General features: G+C 39.8%; 1 protein-coding gene across 4 annotated transcripts in view; it reads left to right on the forward strand.

The window, feature by feature from the left end:
- PLD1 (phospholipase D1) overlaps window positions 1–19495 on the forward strand; it is a 199794-nt gene extending 180299 nt beyond the window's left edge. For all 4 annotated transcript variants that reach the window (XM_059391545.1, XM_059391543.1, XM_059391546.1 and 1 more), the window contains 4 exons: window positions 1278–1412; window positions 5709–5862; window positions 12603–12720; window positions 14350–19495. In XM_059391545.1, coding sequence (XP_059247528.1) covers window positions 1278–1412; window positions 5709–5862; window positions 12603–12720; window positions 14350–14574 — 632 coding nt within the window. In that variant the 3' untranslated portion in view covers window positions 14575–19495. The remainder of the gene's footprint in view (window positions 1–1277; window positions 1413–5708; window positions 5863–12602; window positions 12721–14349) is intronic.
- The last annotated feature ends 256 nt before the right edge of the window (window positions 19496–19751 follow it).

The raw sequence follows: 19751 nt of genomic DNA on the forward strand, positions 1-19751 counted from the left end.
CTTAAAAGAGGAAATACCTCTTTCTCCTGGATCAGAGAAGTTTTAAAGAGAAGTTGATGCTATTAATGAAACATCTTTCCGATATAACATTAACAAATGGGGAAGAAACTGATGTACAAAAATCTTACCTACATGAAACTTCTTAGTTTCATGCATCTCTTACACATGATGTACTAATACACCAACATATCAACTCTTGGCAAACAGCTACAATATTATTTACATGTATAAGGGAACGTTTACCTGTAAAGGGAGGAATCTGCATATATAACCTATGAATGAATTTCTTTCCAAGATACCCAGATTTAATAGAAACACTGAGTAACATCAACAGAATAATAGAAATCATCAGTAATACATGGAAACGTCAGTAAACAGAACATGAATTGCCATTGTTTCTATTAGTATGCTTCAGATTCTCTTAAAGAAAAAAAATATTACATTCTTTTTCTATTAGAACTTGTGATGGTTTGGTTCCACTCCATTTATTCTTAGTATAAGACTTTCCTTATCCAGGACAACTGCTATGTGAGAGAGAGACCATAAAATTGTGTGACTAACGTTCATGCCAGGATAATGGTCATGGGTTGGCTTGGTATGGAATTCATTTCTTCTTATCACCCGAATGGCCCTCACGTGATGATGGGGCAGCGTTTTAAAGTACAAACCTGCTACCGCTGCTCTGAGGCAGATTCTCCAAAGTCAAATATAGTTAGGATTCTTTCATTTCCTGATGTTACTGATGTAGAAGGAGTGTTATTTAATTGCCAACATTTTTATTTACCTGAAGTCTATAAAATTTAACTGCTGCTATGCACTGAATAGGCTACACTATTTCTACATCAAGTCGTGTGGGCATTATTTTTACATCTGATTTAAACTGCAGCAGGTGTCAACCAAGATTGATGCAAATGTCACACTGAATTCTTGGGTCATCCACTCTGGCTCTGCTTTAATTATCACTCTTCAGTAGTTACTCGCCAAATCATTTAAATAAAGTGCTCATATTGGATACATTTTTTTATTGCCTTGGAAAAGGTAATTCATAGCACTATAGTACTTTTTTTTTTAATGTCCATCCATATTAATAGTAAAAGATTCTTCTGATAGCAAAAACAGATCCTGGGTGTGTTCTGAAATTACACACACACACACTACACCAAACCATCTATTCTTAACCATCTGTTTAGTATATTTGTTTTAAGAAACAGTAAAATTTAATGTCCCTTGAATGAACTTGGTCATTGAATGTTAGTACTTTATTTTTTATTTTATAGTTGGCAATCAGTGGATAAATTACATATCATTCTGTGGCCTTAGAACACATGCAGAACTTGAAGGCAACCTCGTCACTGAGCTCATCTATGTCCATAGCAAGTTGCTAATTGCTGATGATAACACTGTTATTATTGGTAAGTACATGGTCTATAATTGGGTGGCTTGCTAGTTGACTGACTTCATGTCAAAATTCTTTCTCTTTCTCCCAAAATTCCTTTACAGTTGAGAGGGACTGTAACATGACATCTAAAATATTTCTGAAGCAGTATTTTCCACTTAAGTCCCTTCTCATCCCTGTTTTTATCTATGAAGAAACAGAGGCACGGAGAAATTAAATGGCCATTGTGCAAATTACAGTAGCCAGAGAGCAGTGGGTTAGCCCTGCAGAGCAGTAATCAGCCTGTTCTCATTAATTCATTATTACCCCCTTTTATAAATTGGAGTACCTCGATTTTGGGAGCTTGAGGGGGAAACATGGGGAGAGAAAAATGAGCAGTCCAAGTGTCTATTGTCTGATGAATGGATAAAGAAGATGTGGTATATATACACAGTGGAATATTACTCAGCTGTGAAAAAGAATGAAGTCTTGCCATTTGCAAAGACTTGGATGGAGATAATATGACGCTAAGTGAAATAAGTCAGTCAGAGAAAGATAAATACCATCTGATTTCACTCATATGGTATTTTCCCTTCACTCAAGCAAAGGGAAAAAGAGGGAAACCAGAAACAGACTCCTAACCACTGAGAACAAACTGATGGTTACCAGAGGGGAGGGTTTGGGGAGATGGGGAAAATAGGTGATGAGGATTAAGGAGTGCACTTGTGATGAGCATGGGGTATTATATGAAGTGCTTAATCACTACATTGTATACCTGAAACTAATATTACATTGTATATTAAGTAAGTAGAATTTAAATAGAAACTTAAAAAAAATTAAATTCCCAGAAAAAGTAAAGTGTAGTTTCTCAACTATAATTAGATACTCCCTTATCTTCCCTATCCTATGAGAAACTAAAAGTTGTAGAGTGTTTTGAAATTTTTTGGCAGTAAATATGCCATTTCCATTTCTATCCTCCACTGAGGGGGGGCGGAAAGCTTATATCTAGGAGTAATGAGATTATCTTATCTGGAACATGATTTGAAAAGAAAGAGAAAGCAATTCCAAAGCCAGAAAATATATAGACCACGGTGTGGTGATACATATATATGCATGGACACACAAACACAGAGACACACTCTTAATACATAGGGCATTTAGAAAAATATGTCTTCTATCTCTTGCTCTTTAGGGATCAAAGTTCTTTAGGGATTTTTTTACTCTCCTAGTCCCCCAGTAAACACAGTTTCTCTAATTTCCCCCAAGCCACTCTGGCCTTGTTCTTCAGAAGCCAATCTCAGAAACTTTTCATATTAAGTTTGGCAATGACATTAGGAAAGGAAAAATACTGATGTTTGCTGAAATGGAAAAACAAATTTAGTTGATTTCTTCAGTAAGATTTCAGAACTCTTGAAGTAAATATTGACAGATATAAATATTTTCCTTTTAAAGATCATTTTGGCTTTCAGCCTGCATACTTTAAATAAAGTATAAATGTAGAGTAGTTTGCAGTAACAGAACTAATGATTAAATAGGTCGAGGTTTTTAACTGACTTATTTTGTAGAAAGCTCTCAATTTATTTAGGCTAGCAATAATTGATCAGTCTTTTAAAGATTTTATTTATTTATTTATTTATTTGTCAGAGAGAGAGAGAGAGAGAGAGAGGGTACAAACAAGCAGGCAGAGTGGCAGGCAGAGGTGGAGAGAGAAGCAGGCTCCCTGTCAAGAAAGGAACCCGATGCAGGACTTGATCCCAGGACCCAGGGATCATGATCTGAGCTGAAGGCAGTGGCTCAACCAACTGAGCCACCCAGGCGTCCCAATAATTGATCAATTTTGTACATAATACTTACCCATTTTCTTGAAACCAAAGTGGCCTTGGGAATGTGGAGAGGTTTTACCTCCTAGTCGTTAGGGGCTAGATTTCTTTTTCTCCTTCACGGACAAAACAGATTTCCCCATGGGAAAAATCCAAAGATACTTTTGGTTTTTGTATCTCAAGGGAAACTCTAAGAGAAGCAGGTTTGTTGGTGGTTTCACACATCAGCCCTACTTAAATTCTTAACACTGAGAACAATATTTCAAATTCTCAGAGAGGAGTTTGAGACGTTAGGTTGAAAATATTTTACAGGTGTTCAAAGAAGCTAAAGTAACCTATGGTTAAATTTTCTAACATGACAAATGTATGCCAGAATCATTGAATAACTAACGGAAGCAAAACAACTAATTATTTTTCCTTTCTCCTCACAAGGAAATACTTGCTTTCTCACACTAAAGATCTCTTTTGTGTGGAGGTTTAATTATCTCTTGCCTTGAGTGCCCCTGCTGGTCATGAAATCTGTGACCAAGTCCACTTTTCTAATCTATCTTAATATTGGCACTTAACCAAACTAACATTTTGTTTGCTTTCCTAAGTAAAATAAGACTATTCTTAAGTAGAATTTGAGCCTATCCTGTTGACGAAGTGAACTAGTTTTTTTCAGTGTTCATTAATCCATAAAGGGGAGATACAAAAATTGAATGAAACACTGCCTCTGCCTTACAAAGCTCAAGGGCTTTTCCATTTAACACCAGAAACATCAGAGTGGGTATTGCTGAGCGGGAGTAAGAAGGTGGGATGAAGCCCAACGTCAGGCTCCCTGCTCAGAGGGGAGTCTGTCTCTGCCAATCTTCTGGCTTGTGCCCTCCCTCTCTGTCAAATAAGTAAAATCTTGAAAAACAAAAACAAAAACAAAAATATCCCTGCTTTTTTAAAAGATCTATCTTATGATCTCAGTTAGTAAAAGATCAAATTAAAGGTAAGAAAGATTAAATGACTTTGTCCAAATTAATGCTGGGCCAACTCTGAAGCCCAAAGATATGGCTGCAAGTTTTACAGCATCATCAAAATTTACGTGCATGTATAAAAGACAATCTACTGCTAACAAGACAAAGTATGTCATTCATTCCCACCTTACAGAGCTCTGGTAGTGCTCCCAAATTTCTGTGAGGTGCTCCACCCTTTCTCTGTCAGCTATCGTCACTGGGGGCACCATTCACATCCATAGTTCTCACAGATTTGCATATAAAATATAGGACAATATTGTGGCAAATGGCAATAAGACCTCCTTAGGAAGGGCCAGCTTTTCCTCATGTACAGCTTGCTGCCATTTGGGCTCAGGGGAGGGCTATACTATCACCTTACACCCTAACGGTCCCAATCCCAGAGGGTCCCCTCTGGCTCCTGTTCGGTCCAGCCCTTCCACTCCATGCCTGCAGAAACTGTGGAATGTGTGATAAGGGGAAGAAGAAGAAAAAAGAGGCAGGTTCCTTCTGTAGTTTATAGGACACCTCAAGGATTCAAAAGCACGAATCCAAAAGACGAATGCAGAAAAACATGCTGGGGTTTCCAAATACATGCAGAGGAATGGAGAAAGCCCAGGTTGAACTAATATTAAAATACTTGCCCTTCACATGTGAAAGTCAACATTCTCAGCTCATTTGGATTTAAAAATAGATGGGAAAAAGTTGATATAGAAGCAGTTGGCATGCCACACAAGTGAGGCAAGAGAACATAAAAACCAAAGCCACTCATGCTAATCTGTATTTTGAGAGTGGGCTCTTGATTGTGAAGCTGCTCTGGGGCTTTGACATTCATAATTACACGGCTGAGTTAAGTTACCAGACTCCAAAAGAGTAAGTCTAAAAGCTGACGAAATTAAACTGGTGTGTCTTTTTTGTGTGTGTGCATAATGATTACATCAGTTAGAAGCCTTTGAGCTACCAGATGAAAAATTCAGCTAGAGGTCTGTGAGACAATAAGGAAAATTGTATTATTTCACATACCAGCAGGTAAAAAAGTTGGCTAGTTCAGTGACTCGAAGACTCAGGGTTTTTTTTCTTTCTGCTCTGCCATCTTCCACTTGTCTGCTTGTCCCCTAGTGGTTACAAAATGGCTACAGCAGCTCCTGGAATCATGTCCTCATCCAACATCCAACCCAGAATATCAAAAGGCTTTAAGAGATGGCATCCCAGTCTGGTGTCTGTTTATAAAGAGACAGACTTTCTCAGAAGCCTCCATCATACTTTTCTTCATGTCACACTGGCTACACTGATGTCAAGTGCCCATTCCTAAGCCAGTCATGGGTAAAAATCACAAAATTACTGTAGCTGGCTTAGACTGATCAAGACTTATGCCTGGGTTATGGCGGGCCTCCCCTTCCCAAAACTCAGCATTTCTTGATAACCTGAACAAAATTAAGGTTTTCTTAGGAAGGAAGAATTGAGCAGGGAAGGCAACCAACAGTTCTCTTTGCCGAGAAGGTTGTTCTACGTCACTGTTTCCCATTATAGGCTCTGCCAACATAAATGATCGAAGCATGCTGGGGAAGCGTGACAGTGAAATGGCTGTCATCGTGCAGGACACAGAGACAGTCCCTTCGGTGATGGATGGAGAAGAGTACCAGGCTGGCCGCTTCGCCCAGGGACTTCGGCTGCAGTGCTTCAGGTGGGCCCCCCCGAGCTGTGGCCCTCTTATCTGTTTTCACTGTGGTGGGTGCTGGAACCCCATCCCACCTCCTGCCCTGAACACAAATGTAATCTCCAGTTCTTTCTTGTCTAAAACAGCATCTCCCAGAGTAGGAGATGTGAATCACCAGTAGTGTGCAAAAGGACTTTATGTGGGTGTAAATATTTTCTATTTTAATCATTTTTATTATTTTTATGTGTAATCAAGAAAAATAGCATTTTAAATTTATTCATTGATTTAGGACCAGGCCAGGTCAACCCATCTAATTTCTTTTTTTTTAAGATTTTATTTATTTTAGAGACAGAGTGAACAGCGGGGAGGGGCAGAGGGAGAGAGAATCTCCAGCAGACTCCACACAGAGCATGGAGCCTGACTGGGGGCTCTATCCCACAACCCCAGAACAAGCCTGAGCCAAAACCAAGTGTTGGGTGCTTAACCAACTGAGCCACTCAGTCACCCCTATTTAAGTTTTTGGGTTTTTTAAAAGATTTTATTTATTTGAGAGAGAGACAGAGAGCGTGAGAGGGGAGAAGGTCAGAGGGAGAAGCAGACCCCCCATGGAGCTGGGAGCCCAGTGCGGGACTCGATCCTGGGACTCCAGAATCATGACCTGAGCTGAAAGCAGTCACCTAATGAACTGAGCCACCCAGGCACCGACCTGTTTAAGTTTTTTAGAGTTCATTTTTTAAAATTATAGTAGTCCCAATAATACAAGGATGTAATAGAGAGTATTAAAGGAGGGTGCCCGTGACTGCTGATGGTGAAGTTTGGAAACTTCAGCCCCAGACACAAAAGATTCTTCATCTTCTGCAACAAGATGTGAATTCTACACTGCTCTGTGCTCAAACTGAGAGAACACTAGGCAGAGCAGCAAGGGCTGGGGGACCCTAAATGACTCTCTCCTTCTCTTAATGTTTCTGAGAACCTTCTAGGGCCGGTCTCTAACTGGCCCCACCCCAGACCCTGTAATCTAGTCTCAGTAGTCAGACGGATCCTTCTAGAACCCCCGATCCTATCACTTCACTCATGGTCCATGGAATATCCTGAGCATTCCCCTATGGCGAGGCCCTTGCAGTGAGCTCCTCAGCCCATGATTCTAGAGCTGCATCCGCCAGGGATGGGTTTTTCTTTGTGGCCTCCACAGCGAGATGCAGCCAGTGGCCCTGATGAAGCCTTAAGCTATTTGGGGAAAGGAGCCGTTGTTTTAACCCTGTGGTGTGAATGGTGACGCTTGGACATGGGTTCACTGGCAGAGAGGCACACCCTGAGTACTAGGCTCCCTGCAAATGCTGGCTGCCATTTTCCTCCTGTCCAGCAGCCCAGGCTCCAACTCTTGAGAAGCAAGATAAGCTTCAGTTCCCTCAGTTCCAGAGAGGGGGTCAATCTGCTCTCTCTGCCCCAGGAGCTTGGCAAATCCATCCCTCAAAATCTGACTGTCAAAACCTCCTCACAGTTCTTATGGCTGTGTTTATTGCCATTATTACTAATTGTTTTGCCAGTAAGATTTTTTTTTTCAAACCACTGATTTTCAATTAGCTTCTGGTGATAATTTGTTTCATTTAGTGGGGAGGAGATTAAAATTAGAACCCTGTTAATCAGCCCACCGATTGCCTACGGCAGCATCTATGAGGAAGCAAGTATTTCTTTGTATAAACCAGTCTTTTCAGTTTTGTGAGAACTTAAGTATTCTCGTTAAAGTGGTGAGCTTCTTTATAACTTTCTAAATGTATAATAATTATAAAGGTGTAGGTGGTTCTTATTACAACCTATTTTTGTGGTAGAAAATTTGGCAAATAGTTAAGCAATAAGAAAATTAAATTCATCTGTAGTCCCACTGCCCAGAGCTAACAGCTTTAACATTTGCTGTCTATAGTTCCCCTCTGTTCAGCACATATATATTACTACACTGTATTTCATTTTTAGGATCTTGCAGTTCTAGGAAGTTCTTCATTATTTAAAAAATGTTACAAACATCATTCCCCTTTGTTCGACACATATATATTACTATACCGTATTTCTTTTTTATTTTATTTTTTTTTTATTTTTTTTTAAAGATTTTTATTTATTTATTCGACAGAGAGAAATCACATGTAGATGAGAGGCAGGTAGAGAGAGAGAGAAGGAAGCAGCCTCTCTGCTGAGCAGAGAGCCCGATGCGGGACTCGATCCCAGGACTCTGAGATCATGACCTGAGCCGAAGGCAGCAGCTTAACCCACTGAGCCACCCAGGCACCCCCGTATTTCTTTTTTAAAACATAATTGGAATCTTGCAATTCTAGGAAGTTCTTTATTATTTAAATAATGTTACATACTTCTGTGTCATCAAGTATTCTTCTATAACATTTAATGGCTGCATTGTATTATATCATGTGAATATGCTGTAATTCCTTTAACTGATACCTCACTGATAGACAGGTTTTTCACTGATAAAAAAAGTGGATACAGGGACACCTGGCTGCTCAGCCAATAGAGCTGACTCTTGATCTCATGGTTGAGAGTTCAAGCCCCATGTTGGCTGTGGAGATTACTTAAAAATAAAATCTTTAAGATAAATAAATAAATAACTGGATGTGTTTTCAAACTGTCTTAAAAGGTATTTGTTCATGAACAATCATTTTCTACTTTGCCCCAATGGGAAACACAGCTAATATATTAGAAAAATACCACAAGAAAACCTCATGCTATTTTTAGTAAGAAATGTTCTTGGGGTGCCTGGGTGGCTCAGTGGGTTAAAGCCTCTGTCTTCAGCTCAGGTCATGATCCCAGGGTCCTGGAATCGAGCCCCGCATTGGGCTCTCTGCTCCGTGGGAAGCCTGCTTCCTCCTCTCTCTCTGCCTGCCTCTCTGCTTACCTGCAATCTCTGTTAAGTAAATAAATAAAATCTTTAAAAAAATAATAATTTTTGAAAATGTTCTTAAAAGATAATATTGGGGCCTAGAACACAGCCATTTTCTCACTAAAAAAAAAAAGCAGCTTCAATCCATTTTCCATCTGGGTTATTTTTGACTAGAAATAGAGAGACACATTTCAATGTGAAGTCAATTCTAAATAAAGTCAACATCAGTGTACTGCACTGAATGTCGCAACTATGTACCAAACAGTTCATTAAGTCCTGGAAAATTATCCAACGGTACGGATGTAACCATCACTCAACAGAAACCATTATCCACCCAAGTACAGCTCAGAATCATGTCAAGCAATAGACATGAGGAATGGAAAGAACAAGAACTATTTTCTGCAGTTTTCCTCCTGTTCCACTGATGCATAAAAAATAAACCATTAAATAATTCCCATTATAAGCACCTACATTAAATCAGACATGTTCTCCCTCACCTTAGTTCTCAAAAGAATATCCAGAGAATTTCACTTTACTGTGCATTTTAACAGAAAACTGACAGGGAAAATAATTTATTACTAGAAATTAGCTCTTATAGACTTATTTAAATACTTATTCTACAAACAAAGCTCTTAACAGATAACTTGCTAGACACATTGTGTCACCTCCTGTTTTGAAGTTAAAAGCAACATCACAGAACTGTTTCTGCCAAGTTTTCAGCTGTTAGACCTGATCCCCATCAAAGGTATTATTATAACTGATGTATTGTCATGACTTGCACTGCTCGTCAGATTTGCTGCAGATTTTGCTTTGGGTCTTAGCAGCCAGCATCTGTGTGCAAACACCATTCTTTAAATCCATTTTTTTTTCCTTAAATCCATTTTAAAAGTTATTCTTCGATAGTCTGAAGGAGACATTATTTGAAGTGGAAATAAAATTTTGAGGTTATAAAGCTCTAAAAAATCCTAAGTGAGCCCATGGTGCCAAATCCATTTATTTTAAAGAATTTTTAGATAGTGGGAAAAGTGCAGACTAAAACTAAAATGAAATGTCCTTTTATCCTTGTAAAAATGGCTGAGCTTTTTCAGGAATTAATCATGTTGGGGATGACTGGAGAGAACAGGCACGGTCACAGCGTCTGTGTTGGAACAGCCTTTCTTGAAGTAAAATTTAATTCCAAAATTTTTCCTAGTAAAAGAGTCCTATAAATTCACAAAGTATTATGCATGATGAATAAATTATGTTCATTGTAAAACTGTGCAGAATAATGAAAAACTGGAAACCATCCCAAAGGTCATAATAAAATACTTGGTTAAAGAAATTTCACATGATGGGAAATTTTGCAACCATTAAGAACAATGATGTCAATCCACATTTATTTAAATACAGAGAGGGTAATAGCAGAAGGATTTCCACACTGTTGGATTCAGTGGTCAATTCTCATTTGAATTTGACACAGTTCTGGGCAAACTTAGTGTGGTTCCAAGATTCAACACCTTTGCTTTTCTCCAGGCTCATTTGCTGTTCCTTCTTTTCCCTCCCACTAAAGCTCAGCAGGGCCTCTTTTCGGTTAAACTCACTCCTTTGGTAAACCAGGTAAAGTCCATGGCTTTATGAATACATATATAAAATAATTCTCAGATTTATACTCCAGCCAACTGGAGATTTATACTCTCCCCAACTCGAGATTCCTTTCTCCAGCTGCCTACTTTGCATTACCCTGTGAATGTTTAATGGAAGTCTCAACAGGTTCAACACTGAATTACTGGTCTTTTCCCACAAACTGGCACTACCCCCATTGTTATCCTTGAAGCCTCACTTCTTTTCACATCATATACCTGCTCTGTCAGTACAGCCTGTTGGCTCCACACCTTCCTCTCCACTGCCCAAGCCCCATCATCTCTCACTCAGATTACTGCAGGAGCTCCTAAGTGGTCTCGCTGTTATAGCCCTTGCCCCCACATTCTATTTTCAGTATAGCAGCCATATTTTCAAATGTAAAGTCAGATCCTGTCACTCCAGAGTCTGTAATATGTCCCAGCTTCTCTCAGTGTAAAAGATGAAGTCCTTCTAAGGCCTAGTCCTCACTTCTATCTTCAGTGTAACATAAGACTTTTTGATCTTCTTTGAACCAATCAGGCATGTGAGAAAGGGCTTTAGGTCCCATTTAAAATCTAGCTTTGTTAGTAGTAGGTCTCCAAATTTTAGCTTCCCATCTACAAAATGGGAATCATGTACCACGTACCTCACAGGATTGAGGTAGAAATGTTTTTTTTACTCAAGGCCTTCCATGAGTACAAGGATTTTTATTGTTTTCAAATGCGACCTCTAAAATGTACCTTGCTTTGCTTAAGAATTTGTTTCTAGTCCACTGTTTATATATGATCGAATAGGACAACATCTAGTTATGTGGCTTCTTTTTTGCCGGGCACTTCGGGGATTATGAGTAGCCAGATCATGTTCTCTTAAAGAACTAACCAGCTAGCTGTGGGACATAAAACCTGTTAAAAACAAAAAGTGCATGAAGTATTGCAGGTGTTCTGATAAAGCAAGTATGAGGTTCAGTGGGGGAGCAAAAGAGGAATGTCCAAATCTCTGAGGCCTGACAGGGAAAAATGGGAGCTGGGAGAAGGGGGAGCCATGAATCAAGGGGAAGCCTTGCACTGAATGCTGAAAGATAGGTGGGGTCAGGCCAACCGAAGGGTGGAGGGGAAGGCTCCCGTACTTTTAAAGCACACCCAGTATTTATCACACTACTTCATTATTTTTAAGGATGATGATTTATTCATTATTGACCTTACCCATTTAATTTAACTACCAAAAGAAGCTCCATGTCTTTTGTGTTTGTTTCTGTGCTCTAGAGTTTGAAATATTTCTTGGCCCAAGAGAAGGAAGGGAGGGAGGGAAAGAGGAAGGGAAGAAAAAGGACTATTTCATTCTGGTTAAGAGCATAGGTTTGGGAGTCAAATGGTCTGGAGTCACAGATCTATAGCTTACCAGCTGGGTGACCTTGAACAAGTCACTTACCCTCTATGTGCCTTAGTTCCCTTATTTGTAAAATGGAGATAATAATAGTTGCTTATTCATAACTTTGTTGAGACAGTTCTTGGAAAGGACTTGGCACTTTTGCTGGTACATGGGGTTTTGTGTGTGTGTGTGTATTTTATTTTTTTAAAGATTTTATTTATTTATTTGACAGAGAGAAATCACACAAGTAGGCAGAGAGGCAGGCAGAGAGAGAGAGAGAGGAGGAAGCAGGCTCCCTGCTGAGCAGAGAGCCCGACGCGGGACTCGATACCAGGACCCTGAGATCATGACCTGAGCCGAAGGCAGCGGCTTAACCCACTGAGCCACCCAGGCGCCCCGTGTGTGTGTATTTTAAAAGATTTATTTATTTGAGAGAGAGAGAGGAGGAGAGACAAAAAAGAAGCCCCAAGGGGATTCTCCACTGAGTGTGGAGCCCAATACAGGGCTTGATCCCAGGACCCTGAGATCTTTACCTGAGCCAAAATCAAGAATCAGATGCCCAACCAGATCACTCAGGTGCCCCCTGGGTGCTGACCCTTTGAATGCTAACCCTATACTCCAAGTCTCATCCCCTTAGGCCAAATTCCAAGGACTCTCTTGGAAACTGAATTCAGGTGTTTCTGCCTATCCAACAGTTAAAATTTTCAAGCATCATAACAGCTTAGATTTGCAAGGAAGGTTTTATACACAGAGAGAGAGTTTAATGGCTTCCTCTGATTTTCTTTAAAAAAAAAATAAATAAATAAAAATAAAGGACTTCTGTGGTTGAGAGCCTGAATTACATTACCTTAGAAACAATACCTGCAGCAAATTTCTTGATCTCAGTAACTCATTTTGGAGCATACTTGTATTTCAGGGTTGTCCTTGGCTATCTTTCTGAATCAAGTGAAAACATTCAGGATCCAGTGAGTGACAAATTCTTCAAGGAGGTGTGGGTTGCAACAGCAGCTCGTAATGCTACAATTTATGATAAGGTGAGGTTTGCATATCTCCCCTCCCCTTTTTTAATTGAACCACATCACAAAAGCACGTTGTTATTGTTGCATATTATTGGAACAGAGTATTCTTAATGAGTGTAAAAAAAAAAAAAACCAGTACATTTCCAAGTTGTATTAAAATACCTCTTTGTAGACCCTAAAAAACAGAGTCAAAAAGTATCATGGATTATGGTTTCGAAGAGCCATTAGTGATATACTGATCTCTCATCTGACTCTGGGATCCCATCATGAGCATCCTTGGAAGGTGCTTACCCAGCTTTTGGATGTGTCTAGTGACAGAGAAAAGAGGCAAATGGTATCCAAAAATGAGTCAGACCTGAGTTCGACCCAGCTCACCCAGCTGCTGGTGACAGAACTATGTATGTAGTGATTTGACTTTCTGAGCTCTCCTTTCTTCTATATACTGGAAGGAGTATCCACCGGGGCGCTTATGATAATAAAGAGTAGGCTTTTAAATGTATTTAGCACATAGCATAGTAAATGATATCCATCCTTATGATGGAACTTACTAATAACGAAACACTTCTCTGTTGGGCAGCTCTAATTTTGGAAAGGGGTTTTAAAACAAGCTCCATGTGTTAGGGAGGCCAAATGTATCCTTTGGTAAGTTCTATCCATTGGTTATGATAAAGAATGTACAAGAGGTAGGAGCTGTGCAACAGGGGAGCAAGTTACTTCTTGAAGTAGCCAGCTTTCTGTCCTAGAAATATTCGAGCTGAGATCTGCTTACCATCTAGCAGAAATTGGTTAAGAGTGTGTTACTGTTCTTCATGACTGCTGGAGTCCCTTCCAGCTGGAAAATTCATCATTCCTAATGAAACATGACAGTCTATATAGCTTTATTTGATACTGAGGACTCAAGGCCACAGTCAAATAGGTCATGTGCATGGAGTCTTTTAAAATGTAATTTTAAAAATGCATAGCATAGCCTTGTTTTGATCCTCATGGTGGTGGTGGGGGGATGCAGTACAGGAAAGCGACTATAAAAAAACATTTTGGGAACAACAGGATGAATCTGAATATGGACCATATCTTAAATGACTTGGAATTGATTTTCTGAGGTGTGAAAATGCTATCGTGATTATATAGGCACATTCATATTCTTAATACATGCTGAAGAATTTAGGAGGGAACTATTGTGATATAAGAAGCTCATTTTCAATTAGCACAATAAGTGTACAATTGGTACCTTTAAAGGTACAGATATGAACATTTTTGAAAAATGAAGAGACAATATAATCTACAATATTCCCCTTTGACCAGAACCTCCAGTGAAATTCTGAGAATTATCATCCAAAATCCTAACCTGAATGTGGACTAACATCAGTGGAATTCCCCTACCACTAGCTTGACTTTATCCTGAAGTCAGTGACTCGTGTAGATCAGATAGAAGGCTCTATCTAAGATTTTTTTCTTTTTGATGGAAGCAAATCTAGTCATCTCTTGGTAGCAAATAAGAAAAGCAACTCTTCAGTCAGGTCTGTGGCTTAAAACTACTACGTGTTTCGTAAAGCAAAGATTTGGTCTGTCAGAACATGTATTTTCCATAAAGGGGATATCTTTTAAACTCACGACCTCATTTCTTCCTATTTGTGTTTTAATCAGGTGTTCCGGTGCCTTCCCAATGATGAAGTACACAATTTAATTCAATTGAGAGACTTTATAACCAAGCCCGTCTTAGCAAGGGAAGATCCCATTAGAGCTGAGGAAGAACTGAAAAAGATCCGTGGGTTCTTAGTGCAATTCCCTTTTTATTTCCTGTCTGAAGAAAGCCTCCTGCCTTCTGTTGGAACCAAAGAAGCCATAGTGCCCACAGAGGTTTGGACTTAAGGGAGATACTCATTTGCAGCTCAAGGACTTCCACCTTGAAAAGTACACTGCACACTGTGACTTTAGGGAGATCCTCACAGCCGCAGCCAGCCCTGGTATACCCTGGGATCTGCCGCAGGGACCCTCTGGATTGGCTGGGCAGGGCTGAGGTCCTACTGATCGAAGGACGCTGAACATCAGGTGGGCTTTCTAACTCCTCCTGCTTATCCCTCTGAAAAAGGGACTGTATTCTTATTGGTAGCATATACTCAACAACAAATTCCATGGTGTACACCAGAGTGCTCTTCCTTTTCTAACAAGAATTTACCTGTGCCTGTGATCTAGGTTGCCAAAAACTGTTGAAACCTCCTTGTTCTTCTCTGACCCCCATTATGCAGCAATGACTGCTGGACCTGCCCTAGTATATACACACAGTTTGAAACATTGTTTATTCCTAGAAGATGTTGTAATGCTGCTTTCAGGTTCTTCAAGGTGACAGGGGAATGCCCCTGCCCATCTGGTCCTGAAGTAGGAGTGTTCAGCCAGGCAAGGATGGGGTCCTTATCCCTTTTCAGTGACTGAAAGGACACGGTAGACATTATGTACACAGCAGCCCACATTAGGTTCTTCTGATAGCATTGACACTATAGATCTTAACACCACAGAACAATAGGAAGGAATTAAATTTGGTTATTGAGGCAGAGATTTTACTTTGCCTTAGGTAGTCCTTAGGTAGTCCTTAGGTAGACTGTATCTAGATACAGTCTTTTGATAGGGCCCAACTGATAAAATCTGAAAACAGGTGTAGGATATTTCATTCCACAGCAGCTGATAAAACTCAGAGGCAGAGCACACAGCCTTCAGAAGCCTCCAAGGTAGCCATGGGGATCTGATCCAGACAAGAAAAGAAGATTCCTTATAGTCCTGGAAAATTTCCTGTCATCTTTAGCTGCTGGATTGATTGAAATTAGAGTTTTTCCATTTGAAAATTGCAATTTGTCTTTTAAGAGAACCAGATGCTTCATAACTCATACCAAATTAGTAAGTAGAAGCCTAACCTTGACATTCAGCTCTCCCAGCTATGTTACCTTCTTAAAGAAAAATTGCAAAATGCTTGCTACTTAACCTGTGTTATTGTATTTATTAAATACGCATTGACATTCCACCCCGCTTCCAAAGAGGTTAGGATATTCGTTAATTCACATTGTCCTAGTCTATGAATTTTTCTAGAAATCCATTTTTCCTCTTTGAATGGTAATATACCCTTTGGTGCACCCTAACTTATGTTACTAAGCAGAACTATTCTTACAGCCTGAAGAGCTAATGTGGGTTCCCAAAAGGCCTGTGCCCATAAAACATGATGTAGGTGCATTTGATCACACATGAATGGATTACCAGGACAGATCTCACTGGAGTCATTCTTCAAAAAAAAAAGTGAGGATCCAATCCCTGTTTTATGGAGCTAGGAAAATGTTAAGCAGGAGTACAAAGTCAGTAATCTGGGTGAGTAGGAGAGAGTGTCACACTCAGGAGAGGATTTCACAACTAGAGAACATTTCACAAATGAGGTGGGGCTGTGCTTTATGAATAATTTCTCAGATGGCTGGAGGTGGTATAAAATGACTTCATTCTACAGCAGCTGTAAATAAGGCATTTGCTATTTATGAAGTTTAGATTGACATTTAAAATGTTGAGTGGATGTGGACTACCTAAGGATTCCTTATAGTTTACTTTTCCATATTTTTTAAACTGTACGACAGTCAACACTGGTTTTTGATTTTGTGCAAAATGCTCTCAACACTATGAAAAATAAAAGCCTAAAAGTTCCCCTTCTCTCAAAAAAAAATCACTTAACCCAGCCTCTCCCCATTTTATAAATGAGGAAACTGAGGCCCAGATTGGTTGAAGGACTCCCTTGAGTTCACCCAACTATGAGATAGTAGAGGGAGGACTGGTGAAATTGTGCTGGTCCATCTGTGGCCTCCCCCTTGATGTCATCAGTATCCACAAGTGAGGAGAGGCAGCAAACAAATTTAAGGCAGGATGTCTCTCAGCTGCTTCGAACACCGTGGTGTCATGTACTTAAGTGTTCTGTCTCCCCCTGTCCTGCAGGGACTTTGCCATGTTTTGTTCATAGTGTGTCCTCACATCCTGGAATGGTAGGTACCTGGCACAGTGGAGGTGCTCAGTAACTCTTCGGTGGGTGAATAAACGAGGTGGAGGACAGAGTTAATGAAATGACAAATTTACATCATCTCAGACAAGAAATCTTACTGTTGGTTTCTGGGGCAAGTTTCCTTTCTACTGCATCTTCTCAAAGGCAAGACATTCTTCCGTAAAGATGAAAGGCTACCACTTTACTTGGGTGGATTTTCTGGAAGATTCCGTGTAATGATTGCCTATTTGCAATAACAGCTTAGGTAGGGCAGCATTCTGCAAAAGTTACATGGGGTGTGGGCACAAGGTGTACTGCATGGCCTAATTATGGCATTTTAACACCACTACTACCTAATAGTAGAAGTTCAAATAACTTATCTTTAACATTGCAATATCTGATATCAACTTCAAAATGCAAATGATTTAAAGCCCCCGAAAAGCTATTATGAATCGGTTCCATATTTTAAATGGACTTTGATCTTCTAAAATGCCTTTTAATGCTGTACCCCATACTCTGACAATCTCTAATACTTTGTTTTCAAGAAGGAAAAATTCTATGATTATACAAAATGACTGGCAGAAAGTAGACTAGCTACTCAGACTACTCAGACTGTCCAAGCCTACTCCTTGGAGGGTACTGGTCTGGTGCAGGCATTTGCTTGGTATCAAGTGTGCACTTGGTGACTCGCCCTTCCCTTGGGACGGTCTTCATTCTCAACTCTAAGGCATCACCCAGAGGCTTGGAGAGGCAGGCGGTCATTAGATAGTTGAGTGGCATATGGTAAAACAAAATACTGGTTTTCTTTTAATGCCCCCTTTGGAAGAAAATTTCATCTGTAGGTAGTCAAAAACATGAACAGTTCACATCTTGTGTACTAACGTGGGAAAATGTAATACATCATGAATGAATAGTCTCCCAGATGAAAACAGCAGGCTGAGAAGCCTTTCTGCAGACGCCAGCCTATAGGTGGACCAGATCTGTATGCTCATCAAGAACCACCTGTTCCTCCTCCTGCATCTTCTCACCCCTTGTTCCTTCAGCCTCTGTCCCCAAGTAGAGGACCTCTTTATTACGTTAACCATTTCAGAGAACAAGAAAAGAGTTTCTGGGAAAAAAAAAAAAATGAGGTCTCTAAACAAATCTTCCGTTTAACTTACCCTTTTAAGTGACTGACAAAATATTATTATTTTTTAACAGAGATAATCGTCTTATTAACCTCCCTGATCTGATAAGGCACTTGAGCATTTTCTGATGTCTGTCACCCTCTGTAGCAGGGACAAAAAGGATCCTTCATGTCTCCTCATTCCTCTCTACAGTCTCTTGTATAAAATGAGCAAATGCTAAAGGACTTTAAGTGTGCTTAGGAATACATTTGTATTACCCTAGAAGATCCTCTGAGGCCAATTACTACTGACAGTTTGGAGGTTTAAAATGGATGGGCCTTGAGAATCTTGAATCTAGAAATGCACTAGAAAAGGAATTCATCATCAGCATCTCTCAGAAAGTTGGAGGTGAAAGTCAGTGAATTCGCATTATTCTTAGGGGGGTGGGCATGTACCATAAAATGATTCCTAATGGCATTTAATTCACATGTGAGATAGTACTGACTGACTTGAAATTGGAAGCATTCACTAAAAGAAGTGAATGTTTTATGATTTAATTTCTTATAGGTTGTTTTATTTTCCCCTTATATTATTGTTACTTTTAAGCTTAAAAACAGTAATCAAACATAAGATAAATGAAAATTTGTCATGCTGACGATTTGGAAGTTGTAAAGTCAGAGACTAGGATGGCAATCGAACCAAAATGCAGGCTTAACTACTCTCTTCTATCCCCAAGCAGCTATAACCGTCCACTTTATTCTTAATAAATGTATGTAAGTGAATGTCACCCTAATTCTGCCAGACACTAGGTAATAGACCATCATGCCCCGTAATGTCGATCTACTTGGATTCTTCACACAAAATAGTTTGGGCCAAAGGCACTGCATTCTCCTGAACCACTCTAAAACTTCATACTGAAGTACTGCCGTTGGAGCACATGTCATGACACAAAAAACAAATACTTGGCAAGGAATATGGATTCAGAGTATTTCAATATTCTGGACAGAACTCAGGCTCTGAGCCTCACCTCTATTGCAGCACTTGGCACACCAAGACTGGACCTCCTGTTTTTGTAAATAAAGTTTTATTTGAACACAGCCATGTCCATTCATTTACATGCATTCATGACCAAATGATCTGCAAATGCTAAAATATTCACCATATTTAAGAAAAGCCTACTGCTCCTTCCTCTAGAGAGAGCAGAGAATTCCAGAGTACCTCAACCAAACCGAGTTAGAGGAGTTATAATCTCTTCGCTAACAAGGTTTTCAAGTCTTGCTATCCCAGAGCCTAGCATTCTACAATGGATTTATTTTTAAGAACAAGGTTGTTTCAGGAGTAAAATCACATGGTTTTGGTTCTGAAAAGAGATCTTATCAGCTAAAGCAGGCTTCTCCCAGCTGAGCACTCATAGGCATACATGGCTGACAACGTGTGTAACTAAAATGTTAAAAAAAAAAAAAAATGAGGATGGATTGGTTGAAGCATCTGTATTTAGAATGAGAACTCTGAACTCAGAAGACTCAGTTTCCTGTGAACTTTCCATCTGTGAAGCATTGGACATGATCCATGTATCCATTCTCTGCCTCACAATCAATGCTCTTTGTGCCTGGTTCCTTAACTGCTTTTTTTTTTTAATGTAAATATTCATTAAATAATTAAAAGTGTGAAATGAGCAGTGTCCCTTTATCCGAAAAACAGTTCCCTGTTCCACAACGGGATCTTGAGAGCCAGAGTGCTGCATGTCTGGGCCTGAGACACACCTGTGTGTCTGTGGAGCCCCACCCCACACCCCGGTGGTGAGCCCCCACACAGGTCAGCCTCAGAGTCTCAGCATCCTGTGCTTCTCCCAGACCTCTGTTCCCCGTGGGGTGTGACGATAGAGAGAGGTGGCGAATTTCTTTTAAAAGACTGAGACCACTTCCAGTGAGCACATA

Source organism: Mustela nigripes, chromosome 2 (assembly GCF_022355385.1).
Source record: "Mustela nigripes isolate SB6536 chromosome 2, MUSNIG.SB6536, whole genome shotgun sequence".
In the NCBI taxonomy this organism is placed as follows: Eukaryota; Metazoa; Chordata; class Mammalia; order Carnivora; family Mustelidae; genus Mustela; species Mustela nigripes.